This window comes from Kryptolebias marmoratus, linkage group LG12 (assembly GCF_001649575.2).
Source record: "Kryptolebias marmoratus isolate JLee-2015 linkage group LG12, ASM164957v2, whole genome shotgun sequence".
NCBI classification, from domain to species: Eukaryota; Metazoa; Chordata; class Actinopteri; order Cyprinodontiformes; family Rivulidae; genus Kryptolebias; species Kryptolebias marmoratus.
The window spans coordinates 8,819,462-8,846,964 of NC_051441.1; the positions used below are offsets into that span (position 1 = coordinate 8,819,462).

Below are 27,503 nucleotides of genomic sequence, written 5' to 3' on the forward strand. Positions count from 1 at the left end.
ATCCAAAGACGAGTGAAACAGCATGCAGCTTTAACATGGAGCGATGGGAGGTGAGAGACCTTGAAGCGTCTGCAGTGGCGTTAAAAAAAGCATAATAAGCTGAACTTTAACCAAGCTGCAAGAGGCTTCACTATTGTGTGTGAAGCCAAAGGATGGTTTGGAAAATCAGAAGTGACAGAACAGTTTTGAGTCCATGATGATGAGTAGGATCATGATCTGAGTTGAATGTTAGACTCATCCATCTTCCAACCGGCAGGGTGAGAAGAATTACCTGTCACCCATGTTTATCAGTGCAGCTTGGTGAGAAGTATCCACCCGCCAGCCTTAGCACACCTTTGATGAAAACAGTTAAGACTTTCTTTAGAGGCTCCCCCCCTCCCTCACACATTTTATCATGAGTCATCACATCATTTTCAGGTTGTGCACTTAAAAAAAAATTATCCACTAAGGCCTCTATTGCTTCCTTCCTTCCTCTTCAGGGAGAGCCAACGAATAGAGACAGGAAACATGAGGCAGCACTCCAGGATTTTCTTTGTTAGGACCGCTGACTGAGTGGCACTTTATAACCTCTTCACACTCGCGCACAGAACTACAATAAAATTTACAACTGCAAAGATACTCAAGATTCTCTTTTATTGAAAAATATACGTTAATTTGGATAATACAGAAAAAAGATTGGAGATACACAGTGAAGATGACAACAGTGAGGCATAATAAACACAGAAAAAAACACCCTCTCATTCCCACAAACTTTTGAAACTACCAGACTATATTGCGTAGTGTGTCAGTGGTAAATATCCAGTTAAGCAAACTTATTCACCTCTTATCCTTTTATTCTTGAAGCATACAGTACTTTAAAAATCATTATTTTCCTTTTCTTTACCCTACAAGTCTAAATCTTCAACAGTGATTAAACAGAGAAAGAAGTGAAAATAAAACACACATTGGACAGGCTCTCCTAAAAGTGAGTTTCTCATGTGAAATGACTTTTGGCCTGAAAATTATAATTTGGCACATCTGTCAGTTTCGGTTAAGGCAGTCAAATCAATCAGCGCCAAGTAAGCCTCATGGATTTAATGATGCAAGAGGCAGAGTCAAGCTGCAATGACGGTGCAACTTGCAAAAAAGAAAACAGCGATCTTGCCGTAATGCTCTTGCATCTAATGCTGGCTGTGTCCTCTTTTTGATCCAAACTTCAAACAAACAGACAAAAAAAAAGGGATTTTTTTTTTTTCCTGGATAAAAAAAAAAAAACAGGAATTAAACAACAAACACTAATAGTGTCTGGTTTACTCTACCTGCCAGTATACTTGAGTTAGAAACATACAAAATCTCCTCATATGTAGTGATGAAAACAGTTTACATAAGGCAGCCTTGTTGACTGAGTATCAGTTTTGACGGTCTAGTTGTGGCACTGCAGTTGCTCAGATGTAAAACAAAAAAAAAGGGGAAGGAAGTGGTTAACAACGGCTAATCAGATTAAACAGAAAATGTATGGTAAGAAGCTAAACAGCACGTTTGCTGATGGACATCAACAAAAAGTAAACTGATGAGAAAGATACTTAATGAGAAAAAGATAAAGAGACAACTGTGTCTGACACTCTCCCCACCTCTGGTTTGTTCTGATAACACTTTTTTTGTAGCTAACCCAATGCATCTCTTTTCATCTTTGACTGAGTCCAAGCCTGGGTGGCAGCCAGTAAATAACAGATCAGAATTTCGGTTTTGGCTTTGTGGTCTTGCTATAAATTGGGAGAAGGCAGCCTACGAGAGCATCACAGGGACCTCAGAGTCACATTAAGTTAGAATAAGAAGAGCGTAGCCTGATAGAACTGTGCCTCTGTTGTAAAATTTTCTGATGAAAGAAGCTCGATGCAGGGCCTCACGCCAGTGACAAACACAGCTCCCTTTTATTGTGACAAGACACCCACCGGTGATCCGCTGGTGACAGAGGTCTTCTGTTCAGCTGAGGCCGCATGATGTCCCACAGCCAGAGAGAAAAAAGCTCGGAGGCAAAAAGAGGCGAATCAAATGAAAACAGACAGAAGGAGGAGAGAAAGAAAAAAAAAGGCTGAACTGGGTTTTAGTTATGGGAAGTGTTTTCTTTTATATCAAAGTTCATTTTTAGACTGTCACTCCCTGGTCATCTCTGGAATGTTATGCATTCAAAAAGTGTCTTCCAAACTGTGTCATTGTCACAGTGTTCAAAAGAGCAAGCCGGACATCTCCTAAGGGAGTATTCACACTTTCTTCTATATCAAATGTTCTCCACAATCCCTCCCTTAGAATAGTCTCTTACAGCATCATTTTCCTGTGAAAACTCACACAAATCACTTCAGAGCGCGGTCAGATTCTCCTAAAATGACTCTGTACTCTCATACGTGGATCTCATCATCTTCATCATCCATGAAAGAGGAGAAGTTGCTCTCCTCTTCTGGCGGTGCGCTGAATGTGGCGCTGTCTGTATCGCCTGCGTAATTCTGACAGTTCGGTTTCTCATCCAGAGCAGCGGAGCCGGAACTCGACGTGGAGCAGCTGTCCAGGTGCAGCATGTGTTTGGGTCGGATTTCAGGGGTGTACTCTGGAGTGTAAGGACCCCCATCCTCAGCCCTCAGGTCTACAGAGCTGGCTTGATGTACGCAGGCCTCCTGGAGCGGTTCTGCTGCTTCCCCGTTCGCCTCCGTCTGCCCGTGTTCGTCCTCTTCCCCTCCACTCTCTGCACCATCCTCTTCCTCACCATGGTCGCTGAGGGTTGGTGAGGCGCGGCCCTCGCTGTTCTTGCCTTCCTCAAAGCCCAGATCGTCATCTTCCTTCTTCATCACACCCAAGATGTCGCCCAGCATTGAGGGTCCCAGGTCAACGTGGAAGGACATGACGGACTCCGCGTGCTTCATTCCACCGCCGTAGTGAACGGCGCTCTCTGGCAGCTCAGTCAGTTCACCGAAGCTCCGCTCCTGTAGCTCAAGGAAGTTTGTGGCTGCAGCCGCACTGACACCATCCAGCTCTTCCGGCTGCTTAAACGGACTTGACGACAAGCTCTTTGACACCATGCCGTCCCCTCTGTTTTCATCATTGAGAAAAGGCAGAGACATGGCATTTTTTACAAATATGGGGGACCCTTCAGGAATAATGAGGCTGTTTTTTTCCTGTTCATCCACTCTAGTCACAGACTGGGAGCGCTTGCTGCTCCGAAAGGTGCGTGACAAGAGGCCAGGCCGTGGAGATCGAGGGAAGGATTTAGTCTCGGGGGAAGGTTCCCCTGAGTGTGTGCTCAGAAAGGATGTGTCTCCAAAAGCATCACCGCTGCGGCCTACATGCATGGTGTGGCGAAAGTCTCCTAAAGGAGCACTGATCATCTCCCTGGTTAAGTCCATACGGGAGCGACGCTTCGTCTGGGCAGAGGAGGCTACTAGCTGCTTTAAGATCGGCATGGTGGCTGACTAGGTATCTTGTTTTTCCACTTGGATGTAATCTACAAAAAGGTTGGTATTATCCTTGGAAAGAATATTGATGTTCCTCAACTCCAGTCAGCCGGGGAACCTGAAAAATTGAAATAAAACAAAATTACACAGAAGCTATAAAGAGAGGAAATAATGCTTGAATGAGTTGCAGTAAAACTCATCTAATGCATCATATTATGTTATCAAATGTTTTTTTTTTTCTAAGAATCCCACAAAAACATTTCTAGGAATTTCCAATGTTCTGCTAATTGCAAGAGCTGAAGCAATCAAACAACTCCATAATGATGAGCAGTGCTCTCCCATCATCTGAGAGATAACCAATAAAATGCACTCAGTATATGTAGGAACACCACAGGATTCCATTTCCACAACTGATTAATAAGTGAGAGCAAAACACCAACCACAGACAGACTTTAATCAGAAAATAAAGGATAGTTAAGGACTGCCAGGAATGTTTACTGCTCATCACACACACAATCCCCAACAAAATTTATAATCAGGGATGAAAAATCAGTTATCGTTCCGGGCAAAGGTTCATACAATTTTGTAGTAAGTTTAGTTACACTAAAATATGGTGATGATTATACACACCAGCTCAGCAGTCTAAATGTACCCAGTTAGATTAATAATTTATTGGTACTAAAAGGCTCAAGATGTTAAGCCCTCAGACTTTCCATTGGTAATCATGCCTTATTTTTTTCTTTTTTTTTTTAAAATAGCACTTATTAGATGGACCAAGACCAAGCACAATCAGAAAAGATCAGATCATCACCTCAACAGTCAAGTACAAAAAGTGATCTAAAATTGAAACCCAGGTTTTCACCTTCAGCTGAGATGGTCAGGTCTATGAACGGAAAGCTGTTAGGGAACCAAGTTTTACCATCATGGTCAAAATCCTGGCTCTGAAATTTTTGTGACAAAGTTTTATATTTAAATTAGACAAAGATTTAGATGACCAGAGGTATGTTTAGCTCATCATACCTGTATCTTCTTGCTGATGTGACTTGATAGTTAGCTCAAAGTAGATTATAAGAGGAATGTCAAAACCTTTAACCGTAACCTCAAATTATCAGCAGACAGTGGAAATAATTGTGCATTTCAAGAGAACATAAACACTTAAACGCCTATTAAAAACTGTCTGAAGAATAAATGAACAGGCTAACTCTACTCCTTGAAGAGTTTTCACAAAATCCTGATATAAACCTGACTGAATACTTTGTTGTCTCTACTTAAAGTAGCTTGTTGGAGTAAAATCTACAAATGTAAATAATTTTAACCTGAATTCTTCCAAGTGCTGGTAGTGCTGAAATGTTAGTTCTGATGTATTAAAGTATGCATTGCATAGCTTCAACTTAGAAAAATATAATTTGAATAACAGTGATTGCAAATTAGGTTACCAGAGCATGTACTTCATGATGGTCTGCAACTTTACAACAGGGCTTTAAAATTAGTATAAACACACTATATTAACCTTTGACAACTTACTCAGCAAGTGAATTATCACGTCAAAAATGAGAATTTGTGTTCAACATACACAACAGACAATATTCTCTACCCATCTTTTTAAAATAATTTTTTTTAGCCTCCATATGTTTGTTTAAGTGACAGCTTACAGGAAGTGTCTGTACAATATTAAAAGCCCAGACAAATGAAACTACACCGCAGGCAGCAAGTCAGACACACTTACTTCCTCCCCTTCAGGTAGTGCACTAAACGACAAAGGCAGGGTGTCTCATTAACTACCCAACCCAAAGTAAAGTACATATAAAAAAAAAAACAATAAAAAACACTGCCATGGTGGTCTGCAAGATGAAAATGCAAGCATCTTCTACAGAAAAACATGTCTGACTCCAGGGTAAAAAACAAAACAAAAAAACTTTACGGTAACAAGTAAGTAGGCCAGAGGAAATGCTTACCTTGCTCTTCTAACAGAGCTCCTCCTCAGCTTCCACATTGTCTTTGTCTTTTTTCCACTCACGCTAACATAGTAGTGATCAACTTAACATCGACTCTGGAGTCCAACCAAACAAGCTTTCAAAAGAAATCCAAGTTAAGCGTTGTTTCTGGCAGAGGCGCCGTCGAAAAACAAATTCAACTGTTTAATGTGGCAGGCTTTTTAGTGCATTGACCTCTTTCTTCTGTCTCCACCCCCCTGGTTTTACCAGCTGAGCCTCTACTCCTCTTCCTGTTAAATGCAGACACCTGCTTTGGTTCCCATAGAAACAATCTGCTGCAAGCAACAGCGTTTCCTGTTAGAGGCTGCAGAAAGCCCCAGGACTTGTCATCATACAAGCACAGCCTTTTGTCATTCACTCACTTACTCACTCCATCAGATTTGTTGTTTTTTGATAAGCCGTAGGGGGTGAATTAATTAAAATACAAAAATATCCCAGCCGTATAGACAAGAAAGACAAAAAAAAAAAACAAGAGAGATTGACACATTTTCAACTACAAAAACTTTCCCTGGACTTCAGGCAGCCTTACTAACACACACAAACATGATCATTTATTTTAAAGAAACATGTTTATTATTGAAACAGCCTGTTCTGTTCCTGTTATGAAAAAATAATGAAGGAGAAAATAATGATGGGGAAATTTTCACACCCAGCCACACACTAAAGGCCTTTATTTTTGGTCTCCCTTCTCTTGGGCTTCTGGGTGGCATATTCAGAGGAAAAACAACTAACTGATCAAACGAGCAGCACTGGTGAAAGCTCGCCTCCCACTACCCCACCCCCCCAAGGGCAGGATCAAGCTGAAAAACCCATTGGTGCCCATTTCAGGGACTTGTATACCACCAGGCATGCTGTTCTTCATCAGTAAACCAGATCCAGACACTTTGCAGATTTATGCTGTCAACATGATCCCAACACCTATAGAACCAAGTTGACAGTGTTGGGTAAACTATGAAGAAGTATGAACATGCACATGTGAGTGCAAGCGAATGAAAAAAAAAAAGCAAAAAAAGGGCCTGAGAAGGCAGCAAGAGCCGTGGGAAACGCTGGGTTATAGCCATGGGAGTGTGGGGGTTGGAGGTCTGCCTTTTATATAAACAGACTCCTGGTTGGACTGTGCAGAGAGACAGATTGGGGGACAGGAAGAGAGCAGAGGACTGACTGAGGCCCATCTGCATCCTTTCATTTTGACAGTGATGCTTCTCAGAAGCCAACACGTGTTGCATTAAACTCCAGGTCCTGAGCCCTCTGAATGATAAGTGCAGATTACGAGGCTGACTGAACGGCCTTGATGTGGATGTGGTATTTCTCAGCTGCTGAGTGAAAAGCAGCGGCGTGTCCATGCATGGAAACAGTGATAAACACAAGAACTCTGGGATGATTCCCAACCTGCCACCAGTGTTGCTTCACTTCTCTCTTCTTTAACATCTCTTTGAAGAAATAATCATTCTGTTCATTTCCCAAGTTGTATTCCTGCCATGGGAATGCAATGTTAGCTCTGTTTAAGCATCACACATCTTAATTATCTGTGTAAATGCCTAGTTTAGGTCTACAATGTTTTATCAGTCCAAAGACTTCTGGGTTTTTCTTGTCTCCATGTGATCCATTAACAGACAACCTTGTGGGGAAAAATAGCCTTATTCCATAAAGGAAATAATTATTGTTCCATGGTAATTGAAAAAGATTATTTTGCTTTAACAGAATGGTTTTTCACCCAAACAGTCACCTCAGACTGAGTCTAAACCACATGAAGTGAAAAAACAGACTGTAAGCTTAAGCTATGAGCACAAAATAAATAAATAAATAAATCACTCCTATAATTAACATTCATTCATTAGGTTTTTATAGCTCAGCTAGCACAAAAAAGAATCCCCATCAGAGGACCGGGAGTTTAAAATGCATGACAAAATCTGCAGAACAAGCTCTCAAGGAAAATATTGACTGCCCGGATAATTTGTGTTTAAGACGTTCATAACTTTTCACTTCCTGTCAATACTCTAAAACTAGGCCATTCAATATTTACCCACGAGAGATCACTCCCAGACTAGCACACAAACTTTCAAACATGACTTACAGTTCATTTCCGGAATGAGGTATTGATGTGCCTTTTGTGTGCTTAATTTGTCTTGTGTATATTCTACTGTCTGGAAAAGGAGAGGTGCTGCAGGAGTGCTGTCTGCATCATTTAAAGCCAGTGCCCTGGACAGACAACCGTATGACCTGAGGGTTAAAGACTTTAGGAGGTCTGAGGCCAAATGCAGAGAAAACTGACCTGCTTAAAAGCTATTGATCATCATTCTGTTTGCAAAGCACCCCGTTTGACAGTAAAATAACTAATGTAGAACACCATCAGGGGCTACACCGTTGTTCAGTAATAGACTAGCACAGATGATTATACACGTATTCCAGTAATTAAGCAGACAAATGGCTCCTAGTGGATGGTATCTGCCCTGCAACCCAGTTAGCAGGCCTGAATGTCTCATTTAGGAAGGAGCAGCCACAGGACAAACAGTGGAAATCACATTATCTCTCAATCACACTAAATGGGAACAACAGACATCAAGCAGATGACGCCCTCTGAGATAAATAAAGCAGAGAGAAAGCATGCTGCTCTACTGACAATTTGCAATTAAAGCCCTCCTTTTTTTTCACCGAAAGCCAACTTAGCTGTTACTTAAATGCTCCAAATGGAGTGCTGAAGGAAAACTGGCATTTTTTGTGTATACAGTATAAGTTAATGTACATTTTCTCATGGTATTTATGCAGCTCTAATACTGGAAGAAAACAGATCTCATTTTAGCTGAGTTCAGCCATCCAGACATGACATTAACGAGATGAGATGAACATGAGACTGCATCAGATGGGCACAAGGTTTTTAACATTTTAACCAGTCAAATTTCTAAAAATCAAAAACTTTCAGAAAAGTCTCAAGCAACAATACAAAATGCTATTGTCTAGATATTTGTCAATATTGCAGACATGTGTTCATTTAGATAAAAACAGCTACCTTCATAGTCGGCTAACTCAACATAAATGATGCACTTTTTATATTTCAAATGATGTTCCACTGTTCCTATTTCCTGTGTGCTCTATGCAGTCAAAACTCAGAAATCTGTCTTGCATGGAAGCCATTACATCCAAAACGGTGAGGAAGTGGATGTTTGTTTGGACCAACAGTGAGGTTGGGTTGCTGCTACATGTTGAAAAGGGTGAGTAGCACAAACGGCACTCTGCTGTCTACCATTATTATTGTTGTTGATGTACTCCTGCATGTGCAGAACAACTATTGACTACAGCCATGTGGTGCAATTTAACACATAGCCGTTTCCCTTGAAATGCAACAGGAAGTATCCAAAACGTTCCACTCTGAGACCTAGGGTTCAAAAAGTTTCAGTGTCAGAAAATTCAATTGCTGCTGTTGTGTAAACGAATGGCTGAACTGCAACAGAAATGCTACAGTTTCACTGAAAAACAGCTTTGTATAAACAGCCCCTAATTCATCTCTGCATGTCTTCATCCTGCAATGACTGCTGGGAGCTTTCAATCTATTCAAATCAGGACTGGGCCTGGTTATATTTGCACCTTCAGCCACTTTGAAGTCACCGATTTACCCAGAAAAGGTGCGAGTTGACTCAAACTCTCTGAGAAAACCCATAAAACCACAATAAGAAGATGCAAGTTGCACACAGAAAGGATCCACTTCTTCCTGAAACAGTCTTTGAGTGAAAGAAGAAAAGGCAAGTTGAATTTTTTCAAACAGGAAAAAATAAAACTCAAATCTGTGTCTTTTTCTTCCTCCTGTGCCGACTTTTACCTGGAAAGCTGGTGTGAGATGGTGTTTCATGCTAATGTTGCACCTCACGCAGGAGTGCACTCTGCTCTGCAATGATCAAAGAACAAAAGATTTCGAAAGCTTTTGTGCTAACAACACTGCCTCTGGGTTATCAGATTGGTATTCAGGTTGCCTGATTTCTCAATCTGTATCTATTCAAAGGTCAGTGAATGTGGAATATCTGAGAAAGGCTGCTTTGACTGGAAAAACAAAAATCAGCTTTTAAAAAAAGGCACCGTACAGGTGTGTGTGTGTGTGTGTGTGTATGGGGGGGGAGGGGGTCCATATCAATTGTGAAGAGGGTAAACTATATTAAAGACAATGTTTGAATCTTGAGTGTTGAATTAATCATCTGTAGGGTTTTTAAGTACACAAGTAGATCAAACACAAGAATGAGTAATGGTCCAGGACAGCAGGCAGCAAGCTTACATGAAAGAAAGAAACAAAAAAAAAAAAACTAAACTACAGACAGTCAATAAATGGTTTCCTGGCCTAAAGCAAGTGAGTTAGACCTTATGACCTGAGAGGTTAAGACCTGTTACATTTGCAGCCAATACAAACTTTGTGTCTTTCTCTCCAGCATCCTCCTCTGTGATAAAACTGACATTTTTTTTAATATTACAGGCACAAACAGCAGATTGCAAAGATGACACTTGCATTCCCCATTTATCACAGTCAAAAACGAGTCACATTCTGAATGTTAAACCGCAGCACTAAACGACACTTTTTGATGCCCCTACAGTGCCTTTGTAAAGAGAAACAATGCTGAACATTCCAGCTCTGCTATCATCTCAGATCAGAGTTCAGTCCCTCTGCTGAAACTGTAGACATTACCACTCAACATCTGCGTCATCGGAGAAATCAGAAAAAAAAAATAAAAAAATTATTGACACCACTTTGGCATTTTAGAGTCTCTCAACATAATGAGAGGGAAAGAGCAAAAAGCAGGTTCAAACTGAAGACATCAACAAGAGAGCATGCCAGAAACAGCCACTTAAGATTATTTCTGAATGCTTTTAGTAATGAGAAATGGCCTAAACCCTTCCAGATTGGGAAGGTCAACAACCATCACCGGGTCATTTAAAACTACCTCTCTGCACAGAGTACTCCTTAAGCTAACTGTGGATGCACACAGAATACCAAGGATGTTACAAACACCAATAACATGACAGCAGAGAGACTCCCAAAACAGTTCCACAAACATAAATGCCCCAGTTTTAATGGAGAAGCATGTCCACAGGAAGGGAAGGGAGAAAATGAAGCTGCTAACCCTCCCATCTCACCGGAAATCAGCCTGCCCTTCCTGACCACTCAGTGTAAACAAGGCCTCACTCAATCATACTGTATTACAGCGGGGCTGACCAAACAAACAGCACACAACTCCATCAACGCTCCGTTTTAATAAGCTACTAGGATGTGAGCCGGCGCTCGCACAAACGCGTTCAAAAACTGAGTGTATCAGGGCATGGAGCACCTCAGACTTCTTTCATTATTTTCCCAGATGAACACATCCGGATCTTGTCTGCAGCAGGCAGATGAGTCACACAACCTGATGACAGATTGAACCCGAGGCCCAGGTGTCTGCGGGGTCGGTGTCTCTGAAGCGCTGCTAATAAAGAAGTGAGGTCCCATATCAAAAACACTCAGGAAAAAAAAAAAAAGGAAGAGTAATCTTTAATTAAAAGAATGCAGAGAAATGAAGGGACTGGGGGATCTTGCCTGCTTTTAAAGTAGGAGAGTGTTATAATTACAAAGTCAGTCGAGAACGGACTGATGGGAAGCCAAAAAAGAAGCTTCAAAAAGTACTTCTATTTTTGTTTGTTTTTTTATTTTTTGCACAAATACATTTTTTACAATAAAAAGCAAATGCAGACAGCAAATTGTGTCAGCAAGGGGGCAACCAGCTGAGTGAGTAAAACAGCTGGATATGAAAGATCCCACTGATAGGCAAAAAGTGGATATAGATATTTACAAAGAAAAAAGAAAAAGGAAACAAAAACAACACTTTCACCACTTGAGTGTTTGTTGATTTTGGAGAAAAAAATAATACAAGTGATGCAAGCACATTTTTTATGGCTCAGTTGTTCATATTTAGAAGTGATTGTCTTGATACTACCAAGAAACTTATTTTGCTTTTTCTGGTTTAATATGACAACACTTGAGCAAATCTAAAGGTGACTTATCGTTGGTGAATCTGGAAAAAGGCTGCCAAAATATTTCTCCCTGCTAGTTTTTATTTCTGATGCTTTGTTTAGTTCCAACAATCTATTACAACTATTTACAGCCACATGCTCTTTTATGTTGGACTCTGACAAACCGTGGCATTGCTCCTTGTGTTTTTGCTTTTAATGTTGTGTCAATTTGGGATGCTGCGATTCCTCAAGGGTGGTGTCACGCTGAAAACAGTTCACAGGGACAGGGTATGTTCCCTTCACACTCCACAAAACTGAAAATAGGTTTAAGTGGCAGCAAAAGCAGCATTAATTTGAATTTTGCAATTTATGCATTTTTTATCATTGTTCCCAAAACAACGGAATAATGATATAAAAGGACAAATAAAAGTAAACATTACAACAAATACTGAAACCCTACAATGTCTCAAAGTCAAACCGACTTCTGGGCACTGCTGGTGGAAGTCACAGAAATCATTCACGTCAAGGTTCATTGGCACCTAAACTGATCTATGTGATCTGGGCTTGCTCCACAGTTCAGCCGTGAACTTTGACCTGTTCCCTAACTGTAGAGGCCGGTACACTAAAGACAACAAAAGGAGTTGATTTCTGACATCATCTAACAAGTGTGCAGCACTTAGCAGATTTACTGAGCAATAAAACCATCCAGTTCACCACCTGACATGGTACAAATTTACAACTTGCTAAACTATTTGCTGATTGTTTGGGTCTGTAACACAATAAATCAGTAACAGCTTAATACTAATGAGCTGAAAAGGGACATATTGTCACCTGCTATAGGTGAGATGGGCATAAATTGGTCACTAAATTTATTTTCCTCTCCCCTGGGAGAAGCACACAACCGAAACTGTTCTGCTGCTCATGAGAAAAATCATAGTGCATTGTTAATTAGCTCAAAATGTATAATGGAATCACTAGAAAAATAAAACAATGTGGATGTTTTTTTGTAAAATAGATGCAGGACTAAAACGGTTAACGGAACTATAACAAGACTTTTGTCATTGTTTCACAAATATGAACTCTGCCTAGATCTTGCAGCAAGGAAACAGGACAGCACTGGAGAATAAACATTTCCTCAAACTAACAAACCCAAGCAGACAGGGTCACGAAGCAGCATGCTGAATAAGCCCAGAAAACAATGCAGCCAAACAAAAGACACAGGAACAAACAGTATTCAAAGAGAAGACACAGGAGGCACTCTTAGAAAGGGATGTTTGGATGACAAGGACAATAAAAATAAAATCAAATTGTTGTCTTCTGTCAAAAGTCAAACTCTACAAATAATTATCTGTGAGTACTGAATAAATTAAAGTTTTGCATCTTATATGAATGGATGATTTTACAGACCACTAACTGAAACTGATTAAATAACCTTAGACTTATCATACAGGTCTAGTTTCTGCAATGAGCCATAGTTCAAGATCATCTTTCAAACAGAGATCGCAAGTAAAAAAAAAAACAGTTTATACTGGTATTTCCTGGAATGTGAAGGGGCTAGACGGGACACACACATCGCCTCAAATAAGCACAGAAACTGCAAACATGTTTAAACGGGTGCACACACCAAGTGGCCACAAATAGCCTAGTTTAACTCCACCTCAACCACAGCAGAATTTTGAAATGTTGATTATGTCCAAATTAAATGGTAAACAGCAATAATTTGCACACTTCTCTAAAACACCATTATGGTCAGGTTAAGTTTCTTGGGATATGAGCCCGCAAAAAGGCGAAAAAATTAAAATAAAAAAGAAACAAAAAAAAGGAATGAGCGGTTGGCACAAAGTCCAACACCACAAGAAGGAATAACTTTCACCTTCTGGCACTTCTCTTTGCAACTGGATGATTTGTAATTTATAAAACACGTAGCAGAACTTGAGTGAGCTGGTTAAAATGTCTCACCTCCACTGAACGGCATTCCAGAGGCACTTTTAAGGAAAAAAGTAAACAAGCTAAGCCAATGACACATTCATCTCAGGGATGATGCTGGCTTGTTTGCGTAAATCCATCACGCTTTTCAGGCGAGCAGCACAACGTGACATCTCACTGTGCCCCAGCAGGTTCTGGCAAAGATGGGTCAAATGTCACATTTAGACCTGCAAAAACAAACCTGAGTTTGTCCCACAAACACAGACTGAAGACAAACTCTCCTCAAACAATTCTAATAGTGTCACTGATGAAGTGATGACTTACAAACCTGAGCCTCAGTCTCTGTATAATATCACTGTTGAGTCTGTCAACAAACTCAGCAGGAAGTAATCAGTTGTAACAGGGACAAACAGAAAGCATGCTCAACCTGGGGGGTCAAAAATAGGTCTAAAGATGTGAGAATAATTTTATACTCCCTTGCTTATTTATAAACTACCACGACCATCAAGTGAACACATGTCAAATTTAGTTCCAACTACCTAAAGTTTACTCGAGCGTTTCTCTAAACTATCACTGCTGGGAGAGCTGCACAGGAAAGCAGTCTGATGAAACATGTTTCTGGTTTTAGTCTGACGTAAACTGAATTTAACAAGGTCTTAAATTAGCCCCACTGGGGAAATAAAAAGCCTAAGAAAAGAGGTTATTTCAAAATAAATAACTAAATACAAAACATATTATATAAATGAATATAAGGTTTAATTTCTGAAACTACGCCTTCCAATTCATTGAGCAAAAACACAATAAAAAGCCATTTTTTGAGCAAAAGCACATAACCCAGCATGGTTAAACATGACTGGCTTGATCATATTACAATAAAATCTGGGTGGGTCATTGTAGGACAATGGTAGGTGACTGTCAGCAGCTGCAGGATGTTTTTACATTCATGCTGGAGCACTGAGCAGAGACAGATATGATACAAAAAGCTAAAAATAACAGGTTCATTTTAATGCATGAGGCTGTATATGGAGGTCCAAAGACAAAAGCATGCAGACCTACCGAGCATCCCATTCATGCAAGCCGGCTGCAGCTCCAGGCCCCCAGCAGCAGCTCGGTGATAATAACAGTAATGATGAGGGGGGTTCGTTCGTCAAACAGAGGCAGATGTGAGGCGCTCGGATCGGCTCTTTGTGCGCCCTCGGTTCAGCCTTTGTGCTGCTGGAGAGAGAGAGACACACACACACTACAGCTGCTGCCGCCGCATCCTCTCCGGCTGTGCTTCAGGTTGAAGCGCAGAAAGTCGCCACAAAGCCTCCTGGTGGAGTGCGAGAGCGATCACGCCCTCCTTCCGCGTCTCCTTAAAGACGCAGGAGGGCCGCTCCGACTGGCTGCGGCCAGCGTCATGTGCGTCACGTAGGCCGACGTCAGAGGGAACCAGGACTGCTTCCTCCACCTCATGTGGAGGTGCTGAAGCTACCAGCATCAACACACATGCAGACATGAACAGGTTCATTATAAGGCTATCAGTCAGGAATATATTAAACTATTCAAAAAGATAGGCTGGTAGAAATCTTTGTCCAGGCTGGATAGTCAAATAGGGCCCTGTTTTTTAAAATTGTTTTATTGGTTTATAAAACAACTCTTTCCTAAAAACAACATTACTGGTGTCAAGGGATGCTACAGTAGCTGATATTAAACCTCCACACTTTTGGTTCACGCTGTTGGCTGAGCTATCACGTGAACACTCTTTTTTTAAGCATTTGTGCCACTGTCAGTATTGTATTACATAATTTTTTGGGTGGAAATACTGTAGTATTTTTGCTGAAATTTGCCACAGGCTGCACCAGATGTGCTACAGTTATCACGCTTGCAACTAACCATAGAATTCATACGTAAATGATTGTGTAACGCGAAGCTGATGGAAATGAAAAGGTTTGCAAAGCATTCACTTAAACAGCCATGGTTTTATTTAGTTGTTTTAGGATGGCAGCAATACACTTCGGCCCCGCTAGCACTAGCTGTTAGCTCACTAATCTGGTCAGAATTAAACACAATGTGTCCAAACTGAGGCTGTTCAAAGAGCGATGTACAACAGGTAAGATATTATATGTTCATGACCTTAATTCCACCTCAAGAACAACTGAACTACTGCTTCTGTGAATTTTCCTTCCCACTTCCTTTTTTTTATTGGCTAATACACTTTGAGTAAAGCTTCATTGCATTCTTCACTGTCTGGAAACACAACAGACTTTAATGAATGACTTTGTGGTTGTGTGTATTTCAGGTTGATCAGCTGCTCCGAGTCAGTGACCAACCATTAGCACCTTTTGCAATGGAAATGAGCAGGAAGCAGCCAAGTTCCACTCCAGATTGGCCGCATACTCACCCTTAGGTCAGAAAAAAGGACTGTGTTTTCAGAGTAAAAGCCAGTCTACCTAAGCGAAATGACTCTACACTTTTGTTCACCACATCAATTTTTCAGTCATGTAATTTTATCAATCCGTGCTGTTCTTCAAACTCCCCCTTTGTTCCATGGACTGAGCATCACGCATGACTTTCTCTCTTTGGCTTTGTTCCCAGAATGCTCCATCCCAGTAGATGATGGGAGGAAAAGATTCTGTATGATGACAATTTGATCGCAGTGGCCTTTTGTTCAAACTCAAGCTTGATTCAGAGTTTAGGTTATTTTTTTGGCATGACCTTTCCTTGAATGCTTCAGCTAAACTGCTCTCTTCCTGAACATCTAACATACTCTTACGATGGATATTAAATGTGTTCACAGGAAGATGATTTAACTCTCCCATAACACATGTAAAAAAAATCTGGTTACAACAGGAAATGACATAATATGTAATAAAAAAATACATTTAATACATTCACTGCTCGTTACGAGAGAAAAAAAATGAAATTACATGAAGAATGGTTGCTGGTTTTACATTAACACAAATAAAAGTGTCGATTGAATGTAAAGAAGCAAAGCACATTATTCTTTAAAGAATATGTGGGCAATTTCCAGTGAATCAAAGCAGTTTTCAAGTTGGCACATTTATCCGTAACAGGAAAACAATATTTTAAGATTGTTACGTTTTCTTTTCTTTCTTTGACAGCTTTGACTGCTCCTTTTTCTCAAAAGCCATTAGAGGTAAATGTGCATGTTTTGAAGAGAATCTCATCAATGTTTTGTCAGAATGTGCTTTTCTTTTCCCGGTGCGTGATGAGGTTTTTTTTTTTTTTTTTTTTTTTTCAATTCTGGCCTTTTATTTTCAGAGAATTTATATATATAAAAAAAATGAAGTCTTGTTTTAAAAGAAAAAGAAACACAAAAAATGGCTATAACTTAGTTGTATTTACAGATACTGAGCTAAATTTGGTGCAGCAGTTGCAAACAGTCATCCAGAACAAACACATCTTGCAAGATCTCCCAAAATAATATTGCCTATAACTTCATTTATAAGGTTTGACCAATTGGTTTTTGTCTAAAACTCTGGCAAGAACAGCAACAGATGATGCGCATCATCATGTCTGTGATGGTTACAGGTTTTAGGATCTTCCCAAAGGCTGCTTAAACACATGAACTAGAAAATTTATGGCTTTAAACCTTCTGATTAGTGAAAGAACCAATTCACTCTCCACTGTAGGCTTTCTTTTAAGTCTTCTAAGTCCTCCATAAGGGTAAATACAATGCCACAGATCAAGCTTATAGGGAGCTCAAATTAATTGATCACGTTGCCAGATTTACTGCCCAGCTCAGCAAAAATGATTAAATCTTTTAAAATTAATTCAATGACGAAAAAGTGATAACCTGATGCAATCCAATTGTCTGAGATTTACTGATTTTAAAAGGCAGAATTTATGATACAAATATTTACTTTTAAAGAAAGCTTTAATCAACCCTGTTTAAAATACTAATAATTTCAATTCCCATGTTTGCTCTCCATCATTAATGTGTCCTTATTTTTCAAGACACCAGTCAAGATGAGTTAGCTGTGGTAGGAATATGTGCTCGGATGCATTTCAACAAACACAGTCAGAATTAGGACACATTAAATGGATCCCATGAGGAGACAGTGAAATGAAATGCAAAAATGTGACAGATTTGTTGATGTGAGGTTTTCCCTGTGTCTCTTCATGTGGGTGAATGTGAGTGAGCGATGGGTTTCTGTCCCCGTCTGAAGATGAACAGTTATGGATGTGTTTGGTGAAAGAATTAGCATACATTTAGGTAGTAAAAAAAGTAAATGTCAAAAATGTAATATTTAGTTTGCAAAACTGAGCTTCAGAGTGCGTCATAGCATTTTAATGTCTCCATGAACAACAGATGCAATTTGGCTGTTCACAGAAAAGACTTTTCCTAAATAAAATGTTAGATTTGACCCTTTTACATCACGGAAGGGTCCTTCAATAAATGAAAAATAATTTTATATGCATAATGATCTACCCTCTTTATCAGACATAGGATTATTGAAATGAAATGTGCTCCAGCATATTTTTTTCTCTTGAATAAACTTTTGCATTGCACTTACACTTATTTGCATGTCATGTATAAAATCAATGTCTCCTGGCCTGAAATAAGGAGATTATCTCGGCACCTGTGGCCCCCATCCTCCCCCAGGTCTTCTGCATGCTTGCACCAGATCAGGCTCTTTTTCTAATTCTTCCCTGGAACTCGTGCTCTCATGCATCCAAATCATGTCTGTGCTGCTCCTGAAAGAATCAGGTCAGTCCTGCACTGTGGGATCAAGTGTCAGAAATCACTTTATATATTCCCCGACGATGCAAAAAAGGTCTGCCGAGGACTGACCCTGTAAAATGGTTGTCTGCAGAGTCTGATACGGTTTCTGTTTGCTTTAAAACTATTGTTTATCCAACAGCTGTAAAGCTCTAATAATCCTCTCATATGTCAGCTTTCTAAACCCCCTGACTAATTTGCCCATGAATACATTATTCTCTGTAATATTCCGTCACATTCAAAAATGTTCTGATGATTCATGAAGAAAAGTCCCCATGAAATATAAATATTTTTAACACAGCTACCATGAAAATGCTCATAATGTTTCCTGCATTGCACGCACGTTCACACTGCACATTTCAAGACTGTTTTATTCACTTTGGGTTCAATTCCAGCACAGCAATGTCCCATGGAACGGTTGTGATGAACCAGCATGTGCAAAATTGGTGCAAAATAAACACAACATACTGCATGAATATTTTCCTCATAGCAAAAAAAAAAAAAAAGGATCAAAAATCAAATAAATGCTTTGCTAAGCTGCAACATGTTAAACACACACATATATTGTGACAATCTTCATTTACATTTTTGAACCTTTGTTTTGCCATTAAAAAATGTTTTAAATAACCACTAAAGTTTCAAACTTCGGCTGTAAAATCTACAACACAAGCTGCTGTGGTTTGAGATATTTGTGTTCACAGAAGACTCGTTTCAAAATTGGTCCTTTCAGGACACTTTTCTACAAAACAAATCTATAAAAAAGTAGACATATGAGGAAAAAATAGAAATTTTAGCTAAGCTATTACTTTAAAACTTTTTGTGGACATTTGCACATTTTTTTAACTTGTTAAACTGAAGAAGGTGAGTTATATTTGTACTTCTTTGCTTTTCGTAGCATACATATCTATTGTGTGGCTATAATGTTATGCTATCATTTGTGCATTTGGTCCTCAGTCATTTCCTGTGAGTAAGATTAAAGAACATTGCACATTATGAAAGTTGATTTATCTTCAGACTTGTGCACCAGCAAACAATCAACATCCTCAGACTACTATAAAGGTGCCACAATGCTTTAATGTGATTCATAACATTGTCACTAGTGATGTTCGGAAAATTTGGAGCTTGAAGCTGATTGATATAAATATCTGGTAAACAATATGAGACAAGTACATATAGTAAATACAAACTGCAGCTCCAGCAGGGAGCAGAGAGGGGAACCCGAAGGCAGCCGGGGGCCACAGTGGACTACTAGTGCCCCTCTCCAAATCAGAGTCCATTCCTCGCTCTCGTGTCATCCTTTTGTCAAGCATCACCAACTCCATCATGTTGTCCTTGTTATTTGTCCAGTTTCAGAAGGTGGTCCATCTTCTATAGGAATCTAAGGTGGTTGTTTTCGATAAAGCTCTCATGATAAACCAAAATACACCTTTTTGAAAACAAGGATTTCTCTTTTTTTCCACAGAACCTTTAGCTCTGTTTATCCTTGTTTACATCCATCAAATTAATTAAACTATGCATAATGCAAAAAAATCCTCAAATGATTGTCTTTTCATGAAATACAGATTACAGCGATTAACCAACCAAACGTGCTAAACACAGTCATACACACACACTCTTCACAGAGGAGAAAGCACTATTTAAGATGCCTGCAATGCCTATAATGTTGAGCTAAAACTCAGTCATCATGACAACAAAACACCAAAAAAAAAAAAAGAGAGAGAGAGAGAGCAAAATAAATATAAAATAATAATTAAAAATCCAAGACTCGTCTTCAAGTTCCTGTTGTTATTGGAAGGAGAGCTGTGTGTCAAACGAAGGAGGAGAAGCCTGCGGTAGGTGCCTGAGTGGCACAGCCCAGGCTGCTGGGGGGCCGGTAGAGAGTGCTGTGCTGGCTGGGGGGCTCCGAGGACAGCAGGGAAGGGGTGGGAGTCCGGCTTCCCTTCGGCCTGAACAGAGTGCCCTGGGCCTGTGGCTGTGGGGACGGGGCGCTCTGGGGGAGGAGAGGGGGCAGAGGGGGCACAGGTGGCGGGTGCGGTCGGGACTCCTGCTCCACCAGGGGCTCGGGCTGGGAGTAGCCGTACGCCGGCGGACGAGAGACGCCTTTCTGCTGCCTCCGCCAGGAGTTGTAGTAGGTGGGGTCGCTGATGTAGTGGTTGACAAAGGAATGGGTCTTCTGCCGGCTCTGATCCATTTCATATTCGCTGTCGCTGCCCTGTGAGTCAGTCACAGGGAACAGAAGACACTTTAACAAGAATGCCAGCTACATTTTCATGCTTTCAAATCAAGGCTAAACTCGAATTCTACTATTGAGCTGTTCATTGACAAACCACACAGCACTGAATCATGTGATTCAGTATGAAACCTCCACTCACAACTCTAAATCTATTAATGCCTGCTATATTCTATAGGTGGGGGAGATAATCACTTCTATTGAGAATCTGTCAGAGACATTGGAGCTCACCCATAGCTTTGCGGAGCACACATATAATAAGTGTGCACAAGAGAGCCCTAGAATTGGACAGAGATCATGTTTACAGGATTAGTTAGCCGTTTTTGAAATATTAAGCTTCAGTCTTGTAAGTTATGAACGATTGTGTGGGTGAATCCTGCTGTTTTAATGTATTGTACTCACTGAGAAACACAAACGAAAAAAAAAAGCAGCAATTTACTTTCTGAGAGCCTTTTGGCACAATTGTGTGCCTGACAAATGCTTACTCATCTGCGGGTCTATTGCCTTAGCAGATGTTGAAGCACCATTTATTTGGACAAGCAGCAGGTAAACAGTGGGAGGCAATGCAGAGGGGAAGAATAACACTGGGTTGTGTCTTCGGGGACGACGTTGTTTGTTCAAACCGTCTTGAACAATGTTTTGACTGTGCAGGTAGCAGATAAATTAGTCAGGAAGACCCTGAGCAAAGGTGGAGGTGGAGGGGGGAGACATGTGCTCAGAATGTGAAACAACCCCCTTCTCTGCCTTTTTTACCTTCCTGTAACCCTCATCACTCCAAACTTTTTGAGCAATTCTAGATTTCCTGCAATTTTTTGATGATATTAAAGCACACATGGGACATGAGAAGAGCCTTTCCTCTTGAGAAGTCCACGTTGAAAGATTCAGAGATATCAGCTTTTAACTGAGCTGTTCTAACGGAGGTCAGTCAGTTTGTAAATGATCCAACTGAGTAAAACTGACTTGCAAAGTGTCATCATTTATCTGGCGTCAATAATATGAATAGTCTGTAGAATTTAACGTCATTTGTGATGTTTGTATAAGATTGGTTGGAATCTTAAGACAACTTCCAGTCAAAGACAATATTTCTAATTCTTGAAATAGTTTGTCTGATGAAGGTCTAGTGACCAAAATGTCCATTGACATTAATTTAACACCAGAAATACTGCTTTATAATCATACAAATGTTTAACTTTTAAAGCTGTTACTACACCAAAAAAGGAGGTTATCAATATGACAGACCGTGGGTAAGATAAAAGCAAAATAAAGTGGAATTAACCTTTTTTAATGTTACACTTTTGCTCTTGATGACTTTGTCACTTTGAGAAGTTCAGTCAGATGAATTTTACTTTTTTATGTGGGTTCATTGCCTATTCCAGACAAGGAACTGGGTATCGGCTGTGAGCCAGACTCACTGCTTACCTGAGAGTCAGATATCTCAGAGGGTTTTTCAGTCAGACTGCTGCTCTCTGCTGGAATCAGGTCATTATACTTTGTACTGACATCCTCATCTGAGTAGTGCAGACTTCCAGGACTGGGTCTTGGAGGAGACCTGAACAGATGGAAAGAAACCACGGAGGGAAAAGTGAGCTCTAAAAATGCAAAAAGGGAAAATTAAACAAGCTTTTTGGATCTCATGCTTTTTTGGAAAGCAAATGTGAGCAAAAAAATAATAAAAAAGTCTCTTTTATTCCAGGGACTGACAACATACAGATAACTAAAGAAACTCTGCAGAAAAGTTTGAAAAATGAAAAGAGCTTTACACCCACAATGTTTTTTTTATAGGAAGCATAATACATTCAGGGCAGAATCATTAAAAATAAAATACAAATGATAAATTCATTCAGAAAAGCACATAATGGGGTATAAGTAGATTCCTGAAAGCTGCATAAATCAAGGAAGGGAATAAAATTGTTCTCATTCTTTGCTCTTTTCTTCTAATCTTTGCAAAGGGTCAGTAGTGAGCAGGCAACAAACAAAACAAATAAACAAACACACAAAAAAAACTGGGTAACTAAGCTTCATGAGTAGGTTTTATATGAGCTTGAAGTCAAGTAAAAAAGACCCCTCGCTTCTTCTGGCTCCGTCATTAAGTCCATGAAGTGAAGCGAAAAGAAACATCTGCACGGACAATTATTCCAGTTTTTTATTTCTATAAATAATGACCACTGCTATGTTTAAGGTCTGCTGAAACTGAACAGAACTTGAAGAGGCCTAAAAGTGAACTACCTTCATGTCACAGAGCTACAAAAAAAGCACAGCATTACAGTTGAAAGATTCACTATTTTCTGCTTGATAGCATATACTTAAGTGTTTACTCACACACAGAGTTTTTATTATCTTGGATCAGTTTCACCACATGGCTCGCAAATATAAATCAGTGACATTTATCCATAATGGAAATGTAGACCAAAGAAATGACAATGCAACATTTTTTTTTTGTACAATTTTCTCAGCGCTGATCTGTACTCTGTTCAGACTGTTTTGTATTGATGAATACTGAAGGCTCATTTGCAGGGAAAGGCTCATTTGTGTGAATGCTGCCGTCTCAAAAGGCCTGCAGACGAGTGGCGAGAAGTGGAGTCAAGAGTGTCACTGCACCTCTCAAATCAGTTCTAAAGAAAATAGCCCAAATGACAGTTTTAAGAGGGCTTTGGTACTGTAATCCTGTTGTATTCAGACCAAAGCACATCACAGACATTTCATTAAGACCTCAAAACATTGCATCAACTTGTAAGAAAAAAAATTGGAGGGGGGGTGGGGTATTAGAAGCGTTTGCTCAGTTGGTTAAAGCAGCAATGGCACGAAAGTAAATGTTTAAACGATGTGAAATGAAAAATTGCTGTGTGTAGGAGCCGAGCAGACAAGCGTAAAACGCTGCGCTGTCAAGTGGAATATTAAGGCATAAAGCAGACAACCTTGACAACTTCTGAAATAAAATTTAATATGTGCCGGGGATGCACACGCGGGAGCAAAATTACTGCGAGTGTCAAGAGCGAGCTTCGACGACACAACATGACAGCGGCCATAAAGCAGTTGACACAACAGACGCGCGTCTCCTTTAGGTTAAAGGGGATGATGTGAGAGGGCAGACTCTGACAGACATTAAAAGGATGCAGCCATGTGAATACAGCAGAGGAGGGGCCATTGATCATACTCTTTGAATTATTTAGGAGCACTGTATTTTCCCCCTCGCCTCATCTGTCTAATTTATCCTTCTTTTCTTCATCCTTTCAAACGTCCCATAGGGAGCCTGCTCACACCTTCTACTTCATTAGCAAACAGTATGGGACCAGATTTGACTTCTTCAAAGAGAAGCAGCTGCTCGAGGTCTTTTGATGCTTTTCTTGGCCTCTTTGGACACAGAGAACATTTTCATGCAACTCCCCCCAGAACATTCCGCCACAATGTGCACACTAATGTGCATAAAAACAACTTTTTTGTGCCATGACAAGACACAGACTCTGGACCTGCAGCACAGACAATTGATTATTCATCTGACCATGACCTCTGTCTGTACACAAGTTTCTCATGCTGCAGTTTGTGACATTCCTCTTATCTAATGTTTACCTCAACATTAGCAAAGAGTCAGACCACCAGCGTCCTGCTGACAGTACTTAATGTTGTGATAACTTTCACAGCGCTGCAGCAGGGGCTAAAGGCCAAAGAGAAATAACCAGCTCTGACCCACAAGCACTCCGTTTAAAGCCGAGATAGACAGACAAAGAGCACAGGCAGATGCTCTTGAATACTAATCAGCTGGTATTGTGCTGTCCCTTTATAGAGATTCGGGCCTCCACAAACAGAATATAAATGAGTTAAGAGGAAAGGAAGGATCAAATCAGCTACTAGACTCTTTAAGACTGACAGCACATGATAAATTCTTGACAGTATTATCAGTAAGACATCAAACATGAAGCAGAAACAAGATTTTTTTGGGAACTGGACAAAAGAAAAGAAACGTAATGCTCAGCTGAATACCACACCAGTGAGCAGCACAGATGGCAAACTCACCGGGTGTAGATGCCATTTTTGCGGCAGAAGGAGTTTTTCCCAGAAAGGCGTCTGTTGTTCAGCTCCAAGGCTGGGAAACGTCCCTCATCGAGGCGAACCATTTCTCCGTGGGTCAGTGGCAGTGCAGTGCAGTTAGAGTGATTGCCTGGACAGGGGTGACATGAATGCTTTTTAATCTCAAATCAAATCTAAAAACAATTTTAAGTTTCAAACTTTGTACATGTTCCAGATTATAATATATTTTCCACATGAGCAAACATTCATCGGACAAAACAAAACAAAACAAAACAAAACAAAACAAAACAAAACAAAACAAAACAAAACAAAACAAAACAAAACAAAACAAAACAAAACAAAAACTGCACTATCTATAACAGGTAAGATCTTATTTGTTCATGAACTTTCTACAGAACTTTAAAAGATCTGAACTATCACTTTAAGGATAAGTAAACAACGTTTTATAAATTAAAGGCCTAGCATTTTTTAAAGGAACACATATCACCAAAGCTTTAGACTAAAATCATTATGCTGAAAAAAGATGGAGTTTGTGGACAAATTTTGTTCAAACCTTAAAATTAACAGTATGTTCAAGCTTGTGCGATGAGTGCGTGCTGTGAATGACTCTCAGCTAAAACCACACAAACCTTTAGCTTAATCTCTGTAAAACTGACTAAATTATAACCAATAGTGTGTTTACTGTGATGAGTTTAGCCATCTTGAATTGGGTTTACTCCAAAAGGTTAATTAGTGAAAGATGTCGACCCAATGATTAGTTTCAAAACATTTTAATAGAATCTGTTTAGTTGATCGTGACATATTTTGCTAACAGACAGGCAAATCCAATAAATCCAGTCACTGGTTCATGAGGTCTAACTCTGTCTCACAGCTACAACAATTTGGGAGAAGTTGTGAGAAACTAAAGTACTTGTGTTCTAATAAAAATAGTCCTGCCTTATATTTTTCTTTCCAAACTCTGTTTTTTACAGTTCCACTGGCAAGACTTACACAAAGAAATCTGTTTTAAATCTGTCTTTTCTGTCTTACTACTATTCCATTTGTACAACAAACTCCACGCTGCTGCATGACTGGAATCAGCCAAGAATTGAGCCCTGGATTTATAATATTATTACTGACAGACCATTACTAATTAACAATAACAATAAAAAGTCTACTAACACTGATAAACGTCCTCTTATGTGAAAAATGGGTTTCTGGGAGCAGTGGTCTCCGCTGGTTTAATTGACAGCCTTGCAAATTCCTCCCCTTAATACAATGCTATGGGAGCCACTTGTTCTGTGGTTATATAATTACTCTCAATCTAATTAATGGCCCCAGCATTAAAGCTTCTGCCAAGCCATTTATCCTGCTATTGATCCTCACTGCAATTCGAGTCGAACGATAATATTCGTCTACTTCAGCTCCCTTAGCGATAACCTTTACTCTCATCTTTCTCCTGTCAGCCAGACAATGTTGGAAAATCTAGATAATTTGTTTAATTGTGTGTGTCTTCACACTTGTGTTCTATAAAATGGACTCCAGACGCACATTCATTTAAGCTCAATCTTCTGCAGATTTGTCCAAGAAGAAAATAATTCCAGCGACATCTTAAGCTGCACAAACAGACTGGCTGAAAACGTTTAAAGGACACTCTGGTCACATTTTAAGTGATGTTCTGTTAAATAGCTATCAATAGTTAGTACCTTCAGTTGTGACATCAATCACAGAAAACAGACTATAATGAAAGGGGCAGATGTCTTCCTCCAGGTAAGGCTGATGGCTAGTAAACCAAAGCTCCGTTTTAGATCTCCCAGCATTCTGAGACATTCAGCAGCATCAGGACACGGCATTTAAATGGTCTATGCTTAGCACACATACATTTGTGTAGTAACACGTATGTTGTTCGGTCGAGAAAACATGGACAAACTAAACAAACGGTGTCATCCAAAAGTGTAGAGGTTTATTATTAGCTAATGAAGTGTTCCTTCATACCAGTGTGTTGTTTCTGAAAAAAGAACTGTTTTATACCACAGAAAAAATAGGCCTTCATTTGGCTAGCCATTAACCTAGCCTGGACAAAGACTTTTGTCATGCTATAAGGCACTAACTACCGATAACTATTTGACAGGACATTGTTTCCAAAATGACCAAACTATCCCTTTAAGACAATCAGGTGTTTTTTCCTACCTGAGTCGGCTTTTTTGGTGTACTTCTTACTCTGGCCTCGAATGATGAGGATGAAAATCAGAAGGAGGATGAAGATGAGGCCAACCAAGGCAATAACGACTAAGAACCACCACTCCTCGTAGAAGGGAGACACTTTCTGAGCTGAAAACACATTTGAAGAATATTAACATTTAAATGCATCAAATACTTTATATAAAAAACACATCATTGTCCAAGATTCTAATTTTAAAGAATAATTAACCTGATATAGAAGGGGAAGGGGCACTGGGAGACCCATAGCCATAATCGTTGACGGCAATTACTCGAAAGTCATAAGTAACTCCTTCTCGTAGCATGTCCAGATTAAGTGTGTAGGATGTCACTTCTTTGGGAATGTCTTTGATAAGAATATCCCACAATCCTTCATCTGTAAGGACAAAATGAGAAAATGTACACATAAAAGAGGTGAATGTTGGCCAGAGTACCTAAAATGAGGAAACTCAAGAACATTTGGCTCACCAGAAGGTCTGGCCTCAATCACGTATCGCGTAATGGGTGCACGACCTTGATCCCCGCTCATCCAGTGCAATGTGAGGGCAGCGCCGTGTCGTGAAATAAAGGGTTCTCCAGGAGGGCCTGGGGCTCCTAAGAAGATAAAAATAAAAAAATAAAAAACATCTCCCAGAAAACCTGCAACGTGACATAAAAGAGAAAAATCCCCACTGCAGCTTCATAGAATCCTACCTTCTCCAGGACCGGTGGTGATGTTGGCCTCAATCTCGGGACCATAAGTGAGCGTTTTAGCCCGGATGCGAAAGTTGTAGGTGACGCCATCAGCCAGGTCTTTGATCTTCATCCACAAAGGAGCGCTGCCCTTCACATCTACAGTCACTATCTTACTGACACCTGGAGTGCGAGGAGAGGAGTCTGTACAGGAAACACTAAGACTCTAGATATTGCTTTCTACAAGTGACAAATAGCCAGGCTTTGTGCATAAGAGCAGAAATACACACACACACACACGACCAAACAAGCAACTGGCGACATAGATATCTTTGCACAAAAAA

The 27,503-nt window shown here is 40.0% G+C and overlaps 2 protein-coding genes across 5 annotated transcripts in view; both read right to left on the minus strand.

Moving 5' to 3' along the window:
* Nucleotides 1–612: 612 nt before the first annotated feature.
* On the minus strand, nt 613–14,638 carry cdc42ep4a (CDC42 effector protein (Rho GTPase binding) 4a). Of its 2 annotated transcripts, none has more exons than XM_017425274.3 (2): nt 14,363–14,638; nt 613–3,540 (listed from the first exon to the last, which is right to left on the minus strand). In XM_017425274.3, the coding sequence occupies exon 2, from the start codon at nt 3,429–3,431 to the stop codon at nt 2,376–2,378; it is 1,056 nt and encodes a 351-aa protein (XP_017280763.1). In that variant the 5' UTR covers nt 3,432–3,540; nt 14,363–14,638; the 3' UTR covers nt 613–2,375. The 2 variants fall into 2 exon arrangements, with proteins under 2 accessions (XP_017280763.1, XP_017280764.1); XM_017425275.3 differs by lacking the exon at nt 14,363–14,638 and adding an exon at nt 5,378–5,627.
* Nucleotides 14,639–18,385: 3,747 nt separating this feature from the next.
* sdk2a (sidekick cell adhesion molecule 2a) overlaps nt 18,386–27,503 on the minus strand; it is an 82,084-nt gene continuing 72,966 nt past the window's right edge. For 2 of the 3 annotated variants that reach the window (XM_017425426.2, XM_037978836.1), the window contains exons 39-45: nt 27,181–27,363; nt 26,956–27,081; nt 26,699–26,863; nt 26,458–26,598; nt 24,274–24,418; nt 21,682–21,811; nt 18,386–20,244 (exon numbers count right to left, since the gene is read on the minus strand). In XM_017425426.2, the coding sequence (XP_017280915.1) occupies nt 19,840–20,244; nt 21,682–21,811; nt 24,274–24,418; nt 26,458–26,598; nt 26,699–26,863; nt 26,956–27,081; nt 27,181–27,363 (1,295 nt within the window). In that variant the 3' untranslated portion in view covers nt 18,386–19,839. The remainder of the gene's footprint in view (nt 20,245–21,681; nt 21,812–24,273; nt 24,419–26,457; nt 26,599–26,698; nt 26,864–26,955; nt 27,082–27,180; nt 27,364–27,503) is intronic. The other variant, XM_025007859.2, reaches the window with a different exon arrangement.